General features: G+C 50.0%; 1 protein-coding gene and 1 pseudogene across 1 annotated transcript; one reads left to right on the forward strand and one right to left on the reverse strand.

The window, feature by feature from the left end:
• The first annotated feature begins 361 nt into the window (after positions 1 to 361).
• On the forward strand, positions 362 to 5847 carry BATF2 (basic leucine zipper ATF-like transcription factor 2). The gene is made up of 3 exons (XM_021685016.1): positions 362 to 523; positions 1815 to 1916; positions 4932 to 5847. Exons 1-3 carry the CDS (start codon positions 485 to 487, stop codon positions 5616 to 5618), a joined length of 828 nt encoding a protein of 275 aa, XP_021540691.1. The 5' UTR covers positions 362 to 484; the 3' UTR covers positions 5619 to 5847.
• Positions 5848 to 14281: 8434 nt separating this feature from the next.
• On the reverse strand, positions 14282 to 14705 carry LOC110575962 (annotated as a pseudogene).
• Positions 14706 to 17076: the final 2371 nt, after the last annotated feature.

The raw sequence follows: 17076 nt of genomic DNA on the forward strand, positions 1-17076 counted from the left end.
TGAATCACGTTCTCAAAGCTGCGCAGCTCCCACGGGCCAGAGGTGGGCGGCAAACCTGGACGCCAGCAGTTCCAGCTCCCAGAGGCTCTCCCGTGTCCCACATGAGCCCTTGGCTTCCCATTGGCTTCGCCTCTTGTCTCTGTGCCTGGCTGCCTGCCCTCCCTCCCCCAGAACCCTCCCCCAGTGACAGACTTTTGGTGTCCCCTCCTCTGGCCACCCTCCGTTGTCATCGCTCTCCTTCCAGAAAAGGGACCCAACCGAAGGCCAGATCGTGTTAGGAAATTCCAGCCACGTGAGCCAACCCGAGCCAGGGATTCTGAGCAGCCAGTGGCTTTAGAAGAAACTGAAACTTGGTTTGCTGGGGGCGGAGTGGTCACCGGGGATTTAAAGAGCTGCCACTTCCTTGAGCCCCCAGAGGGCACTGGGAGGTCACAGTGGCAGAGGGACACCCGAACTGAGCCTCTGCCCGCCCCTTGCCTAAGCCATGCACCTCTGTGGGGGCAGTGGGCTGCTGACCAGGACGGTGAGTACAGGGAACCAGGGACAGGGGATGAGAAGGGGAATAGGGCCAAGCGTCCCCAGTTCCCAGGCAGGGAGGGACATGGTCAGAGCTTCTAGTCCCAGCTCTGTACTTATAGGCGGTGTGACCATGGGATCCACATATCCCCTCTCTGGGCTTCAGTTTCCCCAGGTGATTGAAGTGAGGGCTTTCCTGCTCTCATAGTGCAGAGCCAGGCTCCCGTTTTAGAACGTGGCTTCTGAATAGTGCTGTCCCCTCACCCACCCTCCCCTCATTGCCCTTATGGGAGCATTCTCTTCCCTCCCCAGATTCTCTGGCGTGGCTCCCCTTGGAGTTCCTGCTCCTGTCCCAGGACCCAAGTACCAGAAGCCTACCTCCTTCTGTCACGTGCAGGTCTTTCCCCCAGGCTCCAGTCTCTTCGCCCTCCCAGAACCTGCGATGGACCTCTTAATGACCATCAACTGAGCAACATGGAGTTCTCAGCCAGGGAGGGCAGGGTCTTGGGTCCTGTCTGAGCTCCCTACAGTCAGAACACACTCCCAGAGTGACCTAGGGGAAGGGGGATTTGGGCTGTGGGGTCTCCAACATTCTCTCTTGCCCAACCTTCCAAAACGTGGGGCATTGGGGTTAAATATTTTGTCTAAGTTTCACGGACCCCCTAATGTGGGGTCCCGGGGAGGAGGAGGGGCACTGCTGGGAAGCTTTGGGTCCACTCATGCATTCCTTCCAGGTTGCTGCCACACAGAATGTCAGCAACTTGAGGGCTGGGATTTTTGCCTGCTTGATTTGCTCTTTTGTCCCCCTCACTCGGTGCCTGGCACACAGTAGGTGCTCAATAAAAATCTGTTGTGTCACTGAATATCAGCTTCGGGCCTGGGCTGGGCCTGGGCTCACGGAGCCGAATCGGACCCTGGCCCTGCCCTTGCTGATGAAGCTCATGCCTGCTTTGTGGCCCTTGTGCGGATGAGGCAGCTGGGCTCCAGAAGGGAGCGATTTGCCCGGAGCCGGATGGCTGCTAAGCAGAGTGTAGGCGTGAAGTCCGTTCTGTCTGCATTCGAACTGAGGCTTTGGGCTTCTCCGTTCGTCCTCCCCCACTGTTAGCTGTAAGCAGGCCGTGTGGGTGAGGCAGGTGTTCCAACAAGGTGTACCTGCGAGCGATGCCGTGTGTGGGGCCTCTAGGAGACAGGAGACCCTTGGGGAATTGGATCGGGGAGAGTGTGGCTTTACAGATGGCCTGGACAGAGGGTGCAAGCCCCTGCCGGGACCCCTGAGCCCTCTGCCTCACACCCTGCAGGACCCCGAGGAGCATCAGAGGCTGAAGAAGAAGCAGAAGAACCGCGCAGCCGCCCAGCGCAGCCGGCAGAAGCACACGGACAAGGCGGACGCCCTGCACCAGGTGGGGGATGCCTTCCCTTCCCTACCCTGACTCCACTTTCCTGGCCTGGCCACCTCTCCTCCATCCCTATCTCCACGCCTGTGAGCGGCTCTCCCTCCACTGCTGTATGTTTCCAGGTCGCCTGAGCTTGAGAGAGGTGCTAAGTACAAACTGTGCCAGACCTGCGCTGGGCTCTGGGGACACAAAGGTGTGTCCGCGGCCCAGCCCTGCCCTTGAGGCACCCGGGATCTAGGGAGAGGAGACAAGCACTCACCCTATGAGAAACTCGTTCAGGGTTAAGATGGGCTGCTTTAGAGTCCCAGCCATGGCACTCATAGCTACAAGTCACTTCCTTCGCTGAGCTTCACTGTCCTCATCCAAAAATGGGGACCATAATCCCTGCCCACTGGCAGGACCGTTGTGGCGACTAAAGGAGGCAAAGGAGCCCAGTGGGGTTGGGGAGGGCTCCACTGTACTTGCCTCTTAACCTTGGATGGTAACTTGACCTTGGATGGTAAGCTGACCCTTGGAGCTTTTCTTCTTCCTCTGTGGCAGAGAGAAAGGACATCACCGGTTCCATCCCAGGGAAAGGATTCAGAGCTGGGCTCAGGACCTGGCCCTTGGGAAAAATGCTTACACCTTAGTTCTTACAGTGCAGAGTGAAATTCTACAGCCCTGCCTGCCAAAGGCCCTATGCTGTCTCCTCCCCTAACACCCCACACCCTGTTCTCCCTGTTCCTTCAATGGCCCCCGCACATCCAGCCCAGGGGCTCTGCAGAGACTGTTCCCTCTAGCCTCAGGCCACAGTCCGGCTAGATCCTCACTTCTTTCCGGTTGTTTGGTTTAAATGTCACCTCCTCCGAAGGGCCTTTCTAAACCACATGATCTAAAGAGCCGGCTACCTGTACTCTGCTCTATTCTTCTTGTTAGCCCTGAACTTACATATTTGAGGTCTATTGCTCGTCTCCCTCACCAGACTAGAAGCACCATGAAGGCAGGGAACTATTTTGTCCTCTGCTGTTTCCCCATCACCTGGAGCAGTGCCCGACAAATAGAAGGAACTCAGTCGTGCCCTGTGGAGCGGATGATGGAATCGGAATAAAGTGCTCTAGGAGCACAAAGTGGGGGCAACACACAGTGGCATCAGGGTGATAATGGAGATGGAGTCTGAGCTGGTGTTGAAGGATGCATAGGAGTTTTCCAAACGGATGAAGGTAGGAAAAGGCATGCTGGCAGATGAAATAGTGCTGGCGCGGGCGTGTGTGAGTGAGGACCAGGATGGTGCCCGCCTGGCAGGGTGGAGACTTCATGCATTCATGTGTTCACTCCTCCTAAAAAGGCCTATTGAGTGTCTCCCATGTGACAGGTACAGTTCTCAGCATCGGCAATACAGCTTCGAACACAGCAGACAAAAACCTGCCCCGCACTCTCCAGGGCTCATATTTTCATGGGGGAGCCAGACAGACAAATAAATTATCCGTGGGGGATTGGGGATGTCAGCTGGTGATAAGCGCTGTGGGGCCAAATACAGCAGGGCAGAGGCAAGGGAGCGGGAGGGTGGGGTGACGGAAACCTAACTGGGGAAGCCTCCCCTGAGGAGGTAACACGTGAGCGGCCTAGAGATAGCGAGGGAACGAAGGAGTGAACCAGCAAATGACTCGGTTTCTGGAGGTGAACTGAAGCCTGCGGAGAATTTAGGTGAGAGGTGACCTAATGCCATGTTTTAAAAATATCATTCCACATGCGGAGACCAGCCTGGAAGTAGGGCTGCTAGGGGTTTTGAGGCCTGTTAGCATTTTGAGTTCATGCTCTCAGCAACATTTTTATGTAAAACATCCTTATGGCTTCCCCTTTGAAAAACTGTCCACAAAAGGGGCGCCTGGGTGGCTCAGTGGGTTAAGCGTCCAGTTCTTGGTTTCAGCTCAGGTCATGATCTCATGGGTCATGAGATGGAGCCCCAAGTGGAGCCCGTGTGGGGCCAGCAGGGCCCTGTGCTCAGCAAGGAGTCAGCTTGAGCTTCTGTCTCTGCCCCTCCCCTGCTCACGCAGTCTCTCTCTCTCTTTCAAATCAATGAAAAAAAGAAAATAAAGAAAAAGATAAATAAAAATTGTCCACAAAAGGGGTATGGTAGGGGAGGGAACAAGAGGAAGTCACTCAGCCTTAGGAGCTGTGGAAAGAAAGGTCTTTCATTGCTGTCACTATAAAGGGTCATTTAAAACTGCACACTATCAGTGGGTTCTCAGAACCCAGAGTCCAGCAGAACAGAACTTACCCAGATGCTGATTCGGGGGTGCCGAATAGAACATTCCGGTGCTGCCACCCTCTGAAACACTACCCGGGGCTCCTCCTACAGTGCCTCCGTGAGTCAGTTCTGGGCACTAGGGAGATCTGACAGGGGCATGGAGCAGCCTAGAAGTGTGCGAGACAGAATGACCTCCAAGCTGTCATGAGAGGGCCACGTCAGGATTAGCCCAGGGGAGGAGGGACTGGAAGAGTGTGCAGGCAGAGGAGACAGGAAATGTGGTGAGGAAGCAGAGTCCACTGGAGGGACAGGAAGTTAAGGGGAGCAGGAGAAGATAGATATCCCAGAGAGATAAAGCTGGAGGTGTGAGCTGGGGCCACGGTGTACAGGGAGGTGTGGGAGCCTTTAAAGGACTTGAACTTGAATGTGCAGTTCATCCCGTAATTGCCAAACTGTTCCTCTGGGCCAAGAGAAGAGGGTGGTTTCAGGGGCGCCCCAGTCAGGATGCTGGTGGAGTTCTCAAGTGAGTGGAGGTGGCCGGCTGGTGGAGAGCAGCGGGCCCAGGGGACCGGTGGTGAGGATGGAGAGCAGGCCAATCTGAGCCCCAGTAGGAGTGGAATGGGCAAGAGGGGCTGGGTGGTTGTGGAGAGCCGGCCAGAGAGGAGCCAAGGGGCCCTCGCTGAGACATTTGGATGGCAATATACCTTTCCCTCTAAGTTGAGGACGCTAGGGACGGGGTACAGGACTCATGCTGGCTGACATCCCCTCCCCCACCCATCTGCTTCTGCCCCCAGCAGCACGAGACCCTGGAGAAACACAACCATGTGCTGCGGAAGGAGATCCAGGCCCTGCAGGCCGAGCTGGTGTGGTGGAGCCGGACCCTGCATGCGCATGAGCGCCTGTGCCTCATGGACTCTGCCACCTGGTTGGCTCCAGTGACCCCTGGCTGCTGGGGCCAGACCGAGCGGCGCCCGGACCCCATGCTCCACGGACAGCATGGCTGCCGGGAGCAGCGGGGCCTGTTTCAGACCTCGGTCTCTTCTCCCTCGGCTCACCGGCTCTCTCCAGATCCACAGCCTCATAGTTCGCCTGGCCTCCCCCTGTCCCCTCTGCCCTCTCTGTCCCTTGACTCCACCCAGGTCCCTGCACCTGCTGCCCAACTGTCCCCCAGCCCTGTCCAGTCAGCCTCGCCCACTGGCTCCAGCCTGCCAAGGCCTTCCTGCACGCTCGACACCCTCCTGCCCGGTCCCCCAGCCCAACCCACCCCTCTACAGCCCCTTGTGATGGGGCACCCCACCAGAGGGAAGCTGGGGTCCTCACCTGACAGCCTCTCAACTGCTCTGGGGCTGGCCTGCCTGCAGGGTGGGGAGCACAAGCCTGCGGCGTTATCCGCAGCAGATGAGCAAGGGCTGGGTGTGGATTGCAGCCCTCTCCCACTCTTGGCTTTCCCCCTGCTCTCCTCTGCTCAAGTCCACTTCTAACCCATCCCTGGGGGCCGAGCTAGCCCCTTCCTTGGGCTGAAGTAGCAGCCTCAGCACACAGGCATCTCCTCCTTTACCACTGGAGTTGCCTTTCTTGGCTGACCAGCTGGCCCAGCATTTCACCAGGAAGAGAACGTCATCACTGCTGCCCAGCACTGCCAGGCCCTGTCACCGCCATTATCTTATTTCAACTTCATGGTCATTCTGCAAAATCCAGATGATCACACCACTTTTTTAGATAAGGAGACAGAGGCCAGAGAAGCCATGTGACATGCCCAAGGTCACACAGCCTTTTTGGGGACCTGAAACACCACCATCTGTTCCTCCTTCTCCTGGTGGGATCCTGGCCCGGGCACCCTAGGAGCTGAAGTCCTAGAAACTGGGGGCTGGTGTGAGGTTTATATGCTGGGAACGGGAAGGAGCTCTTTCTTCTGGTTTGTGACAGAGCCCTGCAGTTCCTGAAACCTCACCCTAGCTGGGGCTAGTCCAGAGTCCAAGCCTGGATAGGGAGAAGCCAAGCAGGAGCCCGGAAGTGGACTCTTTCTTCCTAGCAGTGTTTTCAGTGCCAAGGAACTGAACCTGTGGGTTGGAGTTGGGGAGAAGCCTGGAACCATCCCCCCAGGGATTTCTGCAGGAGGGGCACCCATAGCCATACCAAGACCTCTGGGAGATTCTCCAGGGTCAGCTCCCCAGGCTATTCCCAAATGGCTCCCTGCCTCTCCCAGGCAGGAGCTCAGCTGCAGTATCTACTGGGGTAGGGGTTGGTGGGGGGCTGTGTGTGGGTTCTCACTCAGACTCAGGACAAGCTCTGTAAGGGGCCCGAGATGAGAAACCCCAATTCTTCACCCAGATTTTCACACACATGTAAACAGACACTATGCTAGTATTTAACACACTCCAGGATGCTGAGCACAAGTCTCGGCACACATGTTATGGTAAATAAATTAAAATGTTTTCCAATTCTTTTTGCGTTGGCCCGTTCTTTAAAGCTCTGATTGTGCTCGGCATGGTTGAAACTGAAGGGCCTTTGAAAAAAGAGGTAATAGTCTAGAGTTTAGAGGTGGGCAATCCATCATGGACCTCCCAATCTAACCCCCTCCTCATATCACAAATGAGGAAGCTGAGACCCGGAGACAGGCTGAACTTGCCCAGGACCACACAGCTAGAGCTGGTGTGATGGTTGCAGGATTGTGGGTGGTGCCCGAGGTGGGGTCACCACAGACTCATGGAGAGCAGACCGGTGGGAGGAAAGCCAAGGTGCTTTTGATTGGAGGCCAGCTGGAGTCTGGAACAAGAGGTGATATAATGCACCATGGACCAGGACTCAACGAGGAGCAGGGTGTGTGTTTGTGAGGATATTGTGGTCTGACTTGTGTCCATATACCCTAAATATAGTCAGATACTGTGCTGTGTTTTACTTGGGTTAACTCCAGGTTATGCCTCTAATATCCCTCAATAACTCTGTGAGGTAGGTATGGATATTATTCCCACTGTCCAGAAGGGGAAACTGAGGCCTGGGAGTGTTAAGTAACCAGCCCAAGGACACATAACCAGGAAGTGGCACAGACTTGATGCAACATCAGGAGCACTTAAACACAGACGATCCTGCCTTCCCCCTACCGCATACTCGTCCCATAAGCCCTGCTTGAAGGGGCCGGCATGTACTCATAGATGTGACCCAAGGAGTTAAAACCCTACCTTGAGCTCAAAACATAAGAGAGGGGAGTGATTAAATTAACATTGGCGCACTCCTATAATGGGCTGCTGAAGAGGTGCGAGGAATAAAGAATGCTTTGAAGAATAGTTAATGAGATGGGGAAATGCTCACAACACATGGGACAGAAAAAAATAGAATGTGTAACTGTCACTATAGTTTGATATGTTTATTTAAAAATAGAAAAAGAGGGGCGCCTGGGTGGCTCAGTCGTTAAGCGTCTGCCTTCGGCTCAGGTCGTGATCCCAGCGTCCTGGGATCGAGCCCCGCATCGGGCTCCCTGTTCCACGGGAAGCCTGCTTCTCCCTCTCCCCCTCCCCCTGCTTGTATTCCTGCTCTCACTGTCTCTCTCTCTGTCAAATAAAGAAATAAAATCTTTAAAAAAAAAAAATAAATAAATAAATAAAATAAAAATAGAAAAAGAAAAGGAGTAGGAGGAGATGTTGTAGGATTCTTGAGAAGGGATATGAGCTAATATCTGTGAATCCTCAAATTTGTAAACACAGCTACTGTTATAGCATGAGGCTTCCACATAGTTGAATATATCCTAGGAATTTAGATCTGAGTGTATCTATCACTGCACAACTAATTACTCCAAAACGTAGTGGCTTAATTGACAAATGTTTTATCATCTCACAGTTTTTGTGGGGCAAGAATCTGGGCACAGCTTAGTGGGGAGGCATCTGGCTCAGGGTCTTCCACAGGCTCCAATCAAAGTGTTGGCCAGGGCTGCATCATAAGAGAGGTCATCTGGGGCGGGGAGATCAGCTTCCAAGCTCACACATAGGCTGTCTGCGGGCCTCGGAAGGTCCACTTCCGAGCTTACTCACAAGGCTGTTGGCAGGCTTCAGTTCCTTGAGGGCCCCTGGACCAACGACCTCAGGTTCTTGTAGGCTGTTGGCTGGAGAGATTAGTTCCTTGCCACACGGGCCTCCCCACAGGGCAGCTTGACATGGGAGCTGGCTTCCTTCAGAGCAAGAAAGCTAGAGAGTGAGAAAAGGTGAGCAATACAGAAGCCATGGAAATTTTAGAAATAACATCCTGACAATTTTACTATATTGTATCCCCAGCCCATGCTTGAGGGGAGGGGATTACATAAGGGCGTAAAAACTAGGTTGGGGGGGGGGCGCCTGGGTGGCTCAGTCGTTAAGCGTCTGCCTTCGGCTCAGGTCATGATCCCAGGGTCCTGGGATCGAGGCCCACATCGGGCTCCCGGCTCGGCGGGAAGCCTGCTTCTCCCTCTCCCACTCCCCCCGCTTGTGTTCCCTCTCTCGCTGTGTATCTCTCTGTCAAATAAATAAATAAAATCTTAAAAAAAAAAAAAAAAAAAAACTAGGTGGGGAGGGCGCCTGGGTGGCTCAGTTGGTTAAGCGACTGCCTTCGGCTCAGGTCATGATCCTGGAGTCCCTAGATCGAGTCCCGCATCAGGCTCCCTGCTCGGCAGGGAGCCTGCTTCTCCCTCTGACCCTCCCCTCTCTCATGTGCTCTCTCTCTCTCATTCTCTCTGTCTCAAATAAATAAATAAATAAAATCTTAAAAAAAAAAAACAAAACTAGGTGGGGAGATTATTGGGGATCATCTATCAGAGAGGCAGCCTACCATCCTTGATCAGAATCAGCACTTTCTTGGATCCCTTCTTTTTCCTTTTGTCACCAGCATAGCAGGTAGCTAGCTCTCTTTGGGGAGGTCATTTTTCAGAAGGAAACTGTTTTGGCCCCTTAGTAGCAATGACAATACCCCCAGCAATGATCTGGTGGGTTTGGGGTTGCGGCAAGGTCCCTGGCTAGACTCATAGCCCCAAGTTAGCCTTGCAGCAAACACAATGCAGACACTCCCTCCTCAGAATGACCTTTGAAGTGATGCATGGACAGTCAGTGCTGAGATAGCAAGTATGTGCAGGCCAAGAGTCTTCTATGCTTTGAAAAATAATCACTCACTGGAGGACTAAAGTTTAAACTCAATTTAAACTCTTTTAGCTTCTGAGATTCACCTCTGTACTCAGTTGAATGATGGCTCCTTAAAAGGTATGTCCACCCAGAACCTATGAATGTGACCTTATTTGGAAAAAGGATCTTTGCAGATGTAATTAAGTTAAGGATCTTAAGATGAGATCATTGCAGATTATCCAAGTGGACCCGAAACTTAATGACCAATAAGAGGAGGTCACCAACAATAGGAAGATAAGGTGCAGAGGAGAAGGCCATGTGGAGACAGAGGTAGAGATTGAAGTTAGGAAGCCCCAAGCCAAGGAACATCTGGAACCACCAGAAGCTGGAAGAGGCAAAGAAGGCTTCTCCCTGTGGCCTTCCAAAGGAGCATGGAAGCAGGGAAAACAGGGAGGAGGCTGTTGTAGTCATCCAGGTGAGTGATGATGGTAATCATAACCAGGGTGGTAGTGGGGAGGTCGTAAGGAGAGATCACATTCAGAGGAGGCTTTGTAGATATAGCTGATGGGACATGCTCATGGATTGGATGTAGGGAAAGGGAGGAAGGAAGGATGATGCTGTGTTTGGGCGCCTGAGTAGTTGGTTGCTGGTAGTTCCAAAGAACAAGAAAGATTGGAAGAGGAGCAGTTTGGATTGTGTGGGGACAAGATCGGGAGCCGTCTCTTGGCAATGTTAATCTGAGATGCCTATTTGTCATCCAACTAAATAAGAAAGAGTTTAGAGATAAGGGTAATGTTCAAGACTGGGTATATAAATTTGGAAGCCAGCAATGTAAAAATGGATGAGTAGACAGTGGGGACTGGACAAGGTGACCTCTGAGGGCCCTTGTAGCCATGACTCTATGAGGACTTCCTTTTCTTCTGCCCCCACTCTCTCAGCCTGGCACTCCTTTCCTCATCACCCTGGCATGCCCAGAATCTGCCCCTGTCTTTTCTCTTTAGATGTTTTTTTTTTTTCCTCTAGGAAGCCTCCTATGATCTTCCAAGATAAAAATGACCCCCTTTTCCTCAGACTCCTTATCCACCCATCTATCATTTTCTTCCTTGCGTGACTGTGCCTTCCTATCTTTTTGTCTCCCTCAATGGCAGCAACCAGGCCGGCACGTCATGAGTACTTTTTTCTTTTTTAAAGATTTTATTTTTAAGTAATCTCTACACCTTATGTGGGGCTCAAACCCACAGCCCCAAGATCAAGGGTCACATGTTCTACAGTCAGGTGCCCCAACGTCATGAATACTGTTAAATGGCCCATGCATTGGGAGGCAGTAAAGCATGATGGTTAGAGAACTTGAGCTCCAATGCCAGACAGGATAGGATTCATGTCCCAGCTCCACTACTTCCTGGCTCAACGTCTTCAAGCCTCCATGTGTCATCTGAAAAATGGGAATTGAAAAATGTACCACCTTTACCACCCACTGTATATGTGTGTATGTGTATACATATTCATATATACATGTATATATAATATATTATATATTATGGAAAAGCATATGTTCACCTAAAGATATGAGCAAGAATGTTTCCATCAGCGATATTCCAGAAAACTGGAAACAATTCAAATGCCCCATCAGCAGTAGAATGAATAAATTGCGGAATGTTTTACACAAGGTAATGCTACATGGCAACAAGGGTGAATAAACTACAACTGTCTAGAACAATACGAATAAACTTCACAAACATAATGTTGGGCTATAGAAGCCAGACCCCAAAGAGAAGACAATCTGTATGATCCATTTATATAAAGTTCAAAAGTAGGAAAAAAAGTAATCTATGCTGTTAAGAGTCAAGGCAGTGGTTACATTTGGAGGATAGCACCTGGAAGGGGAGATGAAAGGCCTTCTTGGGTGCTGATAATGTTCTCTGTCTTGATCTTCGTTTTGGTTCACTGTATGAAACTTCACTAAGCTGTATGTGTATGATCTGTGCTCTTCTTCATTATGTCTGGTAGACTTCAATAAAAAGAGGCTAAATGTAAGGAGCATATCACAGTCTCTGGCACATAGTAAGTACTCAATAAATGTTAGTTATCATGAAGGAACCAATGAAAGAACCCTCACCTTGCCTTCCAGTGAACTACACTAGCAATCAGAACCATGGACAGGTCAGAGTCTGCTCTCAAGGAAAGCTGAAGGAAAAGCAAGTGATCTTAGGTCAGCTACCAAGGATTGGAAGCAGGTGAGAATCTGAGACCTTTGCTCTTGGACTAGTGGTTCAGTGCCTTTTGGGGGCATCCTACAATGCAGAAAGGAGACTATTCCTAGGGGACTGTGGGTATCTGTGTGTGTGCTCATGCAGAATTTCATTCTATTTTAAAAGGTCTGCAGCCTCTTGTTTTTCTAAGCGAGTGAATACTGAAATCTCCCTGGAGAGTCCATTCCTGGATCTAGCATATCCAATGGCTTGCTCAGCCTCTGCAGGCTTTGCTCACTGTCTTGGGCTTATGTTTACCTGGTTAGGGGAGACAGGGAAGAGACCTAGGTAGGGCAAAGATAACCTGTGACAGAGATCTCTCAGTCATGCCAGGCTCTAGGAAGGAGGGCATATTTTGTTATCGATTTAATGCTTTATTTGATAGTGAGTTCCCTCTTACTAGGAATATCCACACAGAGGCTGTACAACTACCTGTCAGGATACTGCAAGGAGGACTCCTGCAAAATAAAAAACTTACCTAGGTGACTGCCAAGGGCATCCCAAGCCTAAAATTCTCTTATTTAATTCAACACAACATTTCCTTGAAGTCATGAACTGCTTCTCTATGCATTGCCCCCTCCCATCAGTACTTTTCTTTTTTCCTAAAAATTAAAACATTTCATGCTCAGTAGGAACTTTGAAAAGTGGGGGGGGGGGGGGCATTATCCATACCATTGAATATTACTCAGCAATAAAAAGGAATGAACTACAGATAACACTTAACAACTTTGATGGGTCTCAAGGGCATTATGCTGAATGAAAAAAGCCAATCTCACAAGGCCACATACTGCATGATTCCACTTATGGAACATTCTCAAAATAATGAAATTATAGAGATGGAGCACAGATTAGTGGTTGCAAAGGGTTAGGGATGGTCGGGGAGGAGATGGGTGTGGCTATAAAGGGTTGCATCTTAGAGGTGATGGAACAATTCTGTATCTTGCATGTGGTGATTACATAAATTTACACACCTCATAAAATGATTCTGAACTATACACACACTTTATAGCAATGACATTTTTCTGGTTTTAATATTGTACTAGGTCATGTAAGATGTAACCACTGAGGACAATGGATGAAGTGTATAGGACTTCTTTGTACTGCCTTTGCAACTTCTTGTGAATCTATAATTATTTATAAAAATAAGCAAAATAAAATTAATTAATAAAAAAGTTTTTAGAGCATAGCAAAGCTCACTGTTAACATTTTAGCATATTTCCTATGAATTATTTTCTTCACACAGTTAGGGTCATATTGTATATAAATTTCGTATCCTGAAATTTTTTTCTTAGTAGGACAGCATAGGCATTAAAAAAAAAGAATAGCATAGGCATTTCCTATGTCATTAACTACTCTACAACACAATCGCTGTAATAGTTATGCTCATCAATTGGAAAAATGGATAAATAAACTGCAGTACATTCACACAATAGAATATTATTCAGTGATCACAAGGAACAAACTGCACCAATATGGATAAATCTCAAAAACATTACACTGAGTTGAAGAAGCTTTACACAAAATAGTATACACTATATGCTTTCATTTATATAAAGTTTTAAAACAAGCAAATAATCTCTGATGGATAAAAATTAGGATAGTGGTAACCTCTGGGGGTGGTGGTGGTGGTGGGAGCGAGGGCAGGGATTGACTGGGAAGGGGTTTGAGGGAAGTTTCTGGTGTGTTTTCAATGTTCCATATCTTGATAGGGATTTGGGTTACACAGGTATACATATTTGTTAAAACATAGCAAATGTACACTTGAGATTTAGGCATTTCATTTCATGTAAATTTTATCTCAAAGGAAAAAGTTCATAAATCAATATGATTCCTATTTAATGAAGTACATGCTGCAGTATTTACAGGAAGCATACTGATGTCTGCAACTTCTTTGAAATTCTCAAAAAATAATGGATTGATGGATGGCAAGAAGGATGGGTAGATGAATGGGTATGTGATGAAGCAAGTAGAGTTGAATCAGAATGATAGTCTAGGGAGGTAGGTGTATAACTTTTATATATATTTGAAGATTTTCATGATATATATTTTTGAATTTAGACAAAAACCACTTGGAATCCTTGGTACAAACGCAGAGTGCCCCTGGCCTCCTGGCAATGTGACTCCCTGGGCTGGGCCTGGGACCTAGTGTCTAGATCATGTTCTTTGGAGGATCCTTGACACACTTGAGCCTCTAAAGGCTCCCAGTTATGTCCAAACACAAAACCTTTCCAAGGATCAGTCTTCTGAAGGGGTCTCTCCAGAGTTTCTCTCACCTCCTCCTGGGGCTCTCTGCTTCTGTCCTATGGCAGACACCACCAGCAGAAATCAACTCTCTACTAAATTCACAAAGGCCTCCAAGGTCTAAGCTGAGCTCAGAAGGATTCTTTTTTTGGGGGGGGGGGAGGTGGGAGGAATGAAACATTTTAATCTGATGGTAGCACATAATACTGAACAGAGAGCGCTCCCAGTTACCCTCCAGATTATAAGGAAGTTCTCAAAAATAACTGGATTTGCTAGAGCCTGGCCCCCTGCCCATGAGAGGGAGAGGGAATGGAGTGGGCAAAGCACTGAGGTCTGATCTCTTGTCGCTCATAGATCCAGTTCTGAGCACAGCTCTTCTTCTTCTTTTTTTTTTTTTAAAGATTTTATTTATTCATGAGAGAGAGAGAGAGGCAGAGGCAGAGGGAGAAGCAGGCTCCCCGCGGAGCAGGGAGCCCGATGCAGGACTCGATCCCAGGACCCTGGGATCATGACCTGAGCTGAAGGCAGACGCTTAACCGACTGAGCCACCCAGGCGTCCCGAGCACAGCTCTTCTAATCCACCAGCTCTTCAGGCCAAAATCACAAGCCAATCTCTTTCTCTGCACTCTATATGGAATCGCTGCCATGGGTAATGTTCCTGACAACTTGGATGCAAAAGTCCCCATGGATGGTCCCAGGCTTGGAGTACGAAGGGTTGGTCTCCCAGAGCATCACTTGGCCTGTCTTCACCACATTCAGCCCCTCCCAGGCCATGGCAACCACAGGCCCTGATTGCAAGTACTTCACCACACCAGCAAAGAAAGGTCGGTCCTTCAGGTCAATGTAGTGTTCCTTGAGAAGGTCTTCTGAAGCCTGAATTAATTTCATGCAATGAGGAGGAATCCCTTTTGCTCAAAACGCTTGATGATCTCTCCCAAGAGGCTGCACTGGATCCCATCAGGCTTGAGGCAATGAAGGTGTGTTCACTGTTGGCCATGGACCTGGGGATAGACAGCCCACCAGCTGCTCGGGTTGCAACTCCATCTGGGGCTGCCGGCAGTGCTGCCTGGCACTGGAGGAGCCCAGAAGGATTCTAAGGCCTCTTTGAGCAGACCTAGCCCAACACATTGCATCCCTGAGCTCTACAAGGCTCCCGCTTGGGTAGTCACAGGGTTTCACAGCCTTGCAGAGAACCCAGACACCCAACACTCAGAGAAGGAGAGAAAACCGGCCAATCCAATGATAGTTTCCCTTAGGAAATCCCCCTGCTCCTACCCCCAGGGCTGCCCCTCTGTACCAGTCAGTTTTCCCTGTGGCCCCACCAGGCCAGTCTCTGGCCTTCAGCCTCCCCCAGCCAAGGGCTGAGGACTATCACCTGGCTCTGGTAATTGACCTGGGAAGCCCAAAGGGAGGTGGTAGGGGCTCAGGGGAGGGGGAGCCCCAGGTGCTGCAGGAAGTGGAGCTGTTAATTAAGCAGTTCCTTCCCACCCTGGGAGAGGGAGATGGGGAGCTGCAGAGGCCCAGGAAGCAGCGGCCCTTAAAGGGGACAAGACACCTTTCTGAACCTATTAGGAAGAGCTGTGCTATATCCCAGGCTTCTTCACAGGTCACACCCAGGATTTGTCCTGTCCTCTGGGGCTCACTGGTGAAACTATTCAGTGGGAGAGAAGCCTGTTAAGGAACCCATGTGACCAGGGTTCCTCTGAGAAGTCTTGGGGAGTCCCTGGGAAAAAAGAACCAGGAGAGGGCACTCTAATGCCCAGCTCCAGCTCCAAGGGGTGGGACAGAGGCAAGACTACGGAAATCCCAGGAAGAGATCCTCTGAAGGGTCAGGTGGTCAGATGGTTGTGATAAGCAGCAGCAATGAGGGCCCCTTGATAATGCCTGGCCCACTGCTTGGCTGTGAGGAGCACCTGAATTGTAACCACAGCCACATCAAAGGTTCCCTGAGTGCGGTCCTCACCAGCAGCATCACGATCGCCTGGGAACTTACTTTGCATGTTCAACATGCGCATTTTCAGGCCCCCTCTCCTTCCCAGACGTACTAATCAGAAACTTGGAGGCTAAGCCCAGAATCCACAAACCCTCTAGGTCATTCTGACACATGCTTAGATTTGAGAACTAGTATAATCAGATTCGAGAGCTGGGCTGCTCAGAAAACTTTCTCCATTCACAAATTCATTCATATTCGTCAAACATTTATTAGCACCTTCTGTGTGTTGACCCCGCATCAAGTGTCATGAAGAGCCCAAAGTGGGACAAATTATAGTTCCCATCCTCCAGGCAGACTGATTAGTAAGTACAACGCAGGGCAAAGAGTCCCAGGAAGGAGCCAATCTTTCTGGTTAGGAGGATTGGAGAGGACTTCCAAGAAGAGGTGGACTTTGAGACGGGCCTTGAAGGATGAGTTAGAATCAACACAGCAGAAAAGGAAGGCACTTCTAAAACCAACACCTAACTTTTATTTTAATTATTTATTTTTTTAAGAGAGAGAGAGAGAGCGGGGCACCTGTGTGGCTCAGTCGTTAAGCGTCTGCCTTCGGCTCAGGTCATGATCCCAGGGTCCTGGGATCGAGCCCCACATCGGGCTCCCTGCTCCGCGGGAAGCCTGCTTCTCCCTCTCCCACTCGCCCCGCTTGTGTTCCTGCTCTCTCTGTGTCTCTCTCTGTCAAATAAATAAATAAAATCTTTAAAAAAAAAAAAAGAGAGAGCACATAAGCGGGTGGGGTGGAGAATCTCAAACAGGCTCTACATGTAGAGCCCCATATGGGGCTTCATCTCAAGACACTGAGATCATGACCTGAGCGGAAATCAAGAGTTGGACGCATAACCACCTGAGCCACCCAGGTGCCCCACCAAAACCTAGCTTTTATTTATTTATTTATTTTAAAGATTTTATTTATTCATTTGAGAGAGAGAGAGAGCAGGAGCGGAGGGGACAGGACGGGAGGAGAGGGGCAGAGGGAGAGGGAGAAACAGGCTCCCCACTGAGCAGGACCCTGAGACCATGACCTGAGCCTAAGGCAGATGCTTAACCATCTGAGCCACCCAGGTGCCCCCAAAACCTAGCTTTTAAAAGCACCTTATAGCTTTGGGGATGAATTCAAGTGCCTCAGCGCAAGCTTCTCCATGATCCACCTCCTATCTCCTTCATTAACTCCATCTCCTGCCACTCCACACCTCCAATCCTAGATCTGAGTAAAACTGAGCTTCTCACAGAAGTGCACACACAGCATGCTATCTCTTATTGCCAGGCCTTTGTTCAGGTTGTCCCTTCTGCCTGGAATGCCCTCTTTGTGTCTCTTAGCCCAATAGCCACCCATCCTTCAGGACTCCTTTTAGGTGTTTCCTTTTCCAGGAAGCCCTCC

The sequence above is a fragment of the Neomonachus schauinslandi genome, chromosome 11 (genome assembly GCF_002201575.2).
Source record: "Neomonachus schauinslandi chromosome 11, ASM220157v2, whole genome shotgun sequence".
Classification (NCBI taxonomy): domain Eukaryota; kingdom Metazoa; phylum Chordata; class Mammalia; order Carnivora; family Phocidae; genus Neomonachus; species Neomonachus schauinslandi.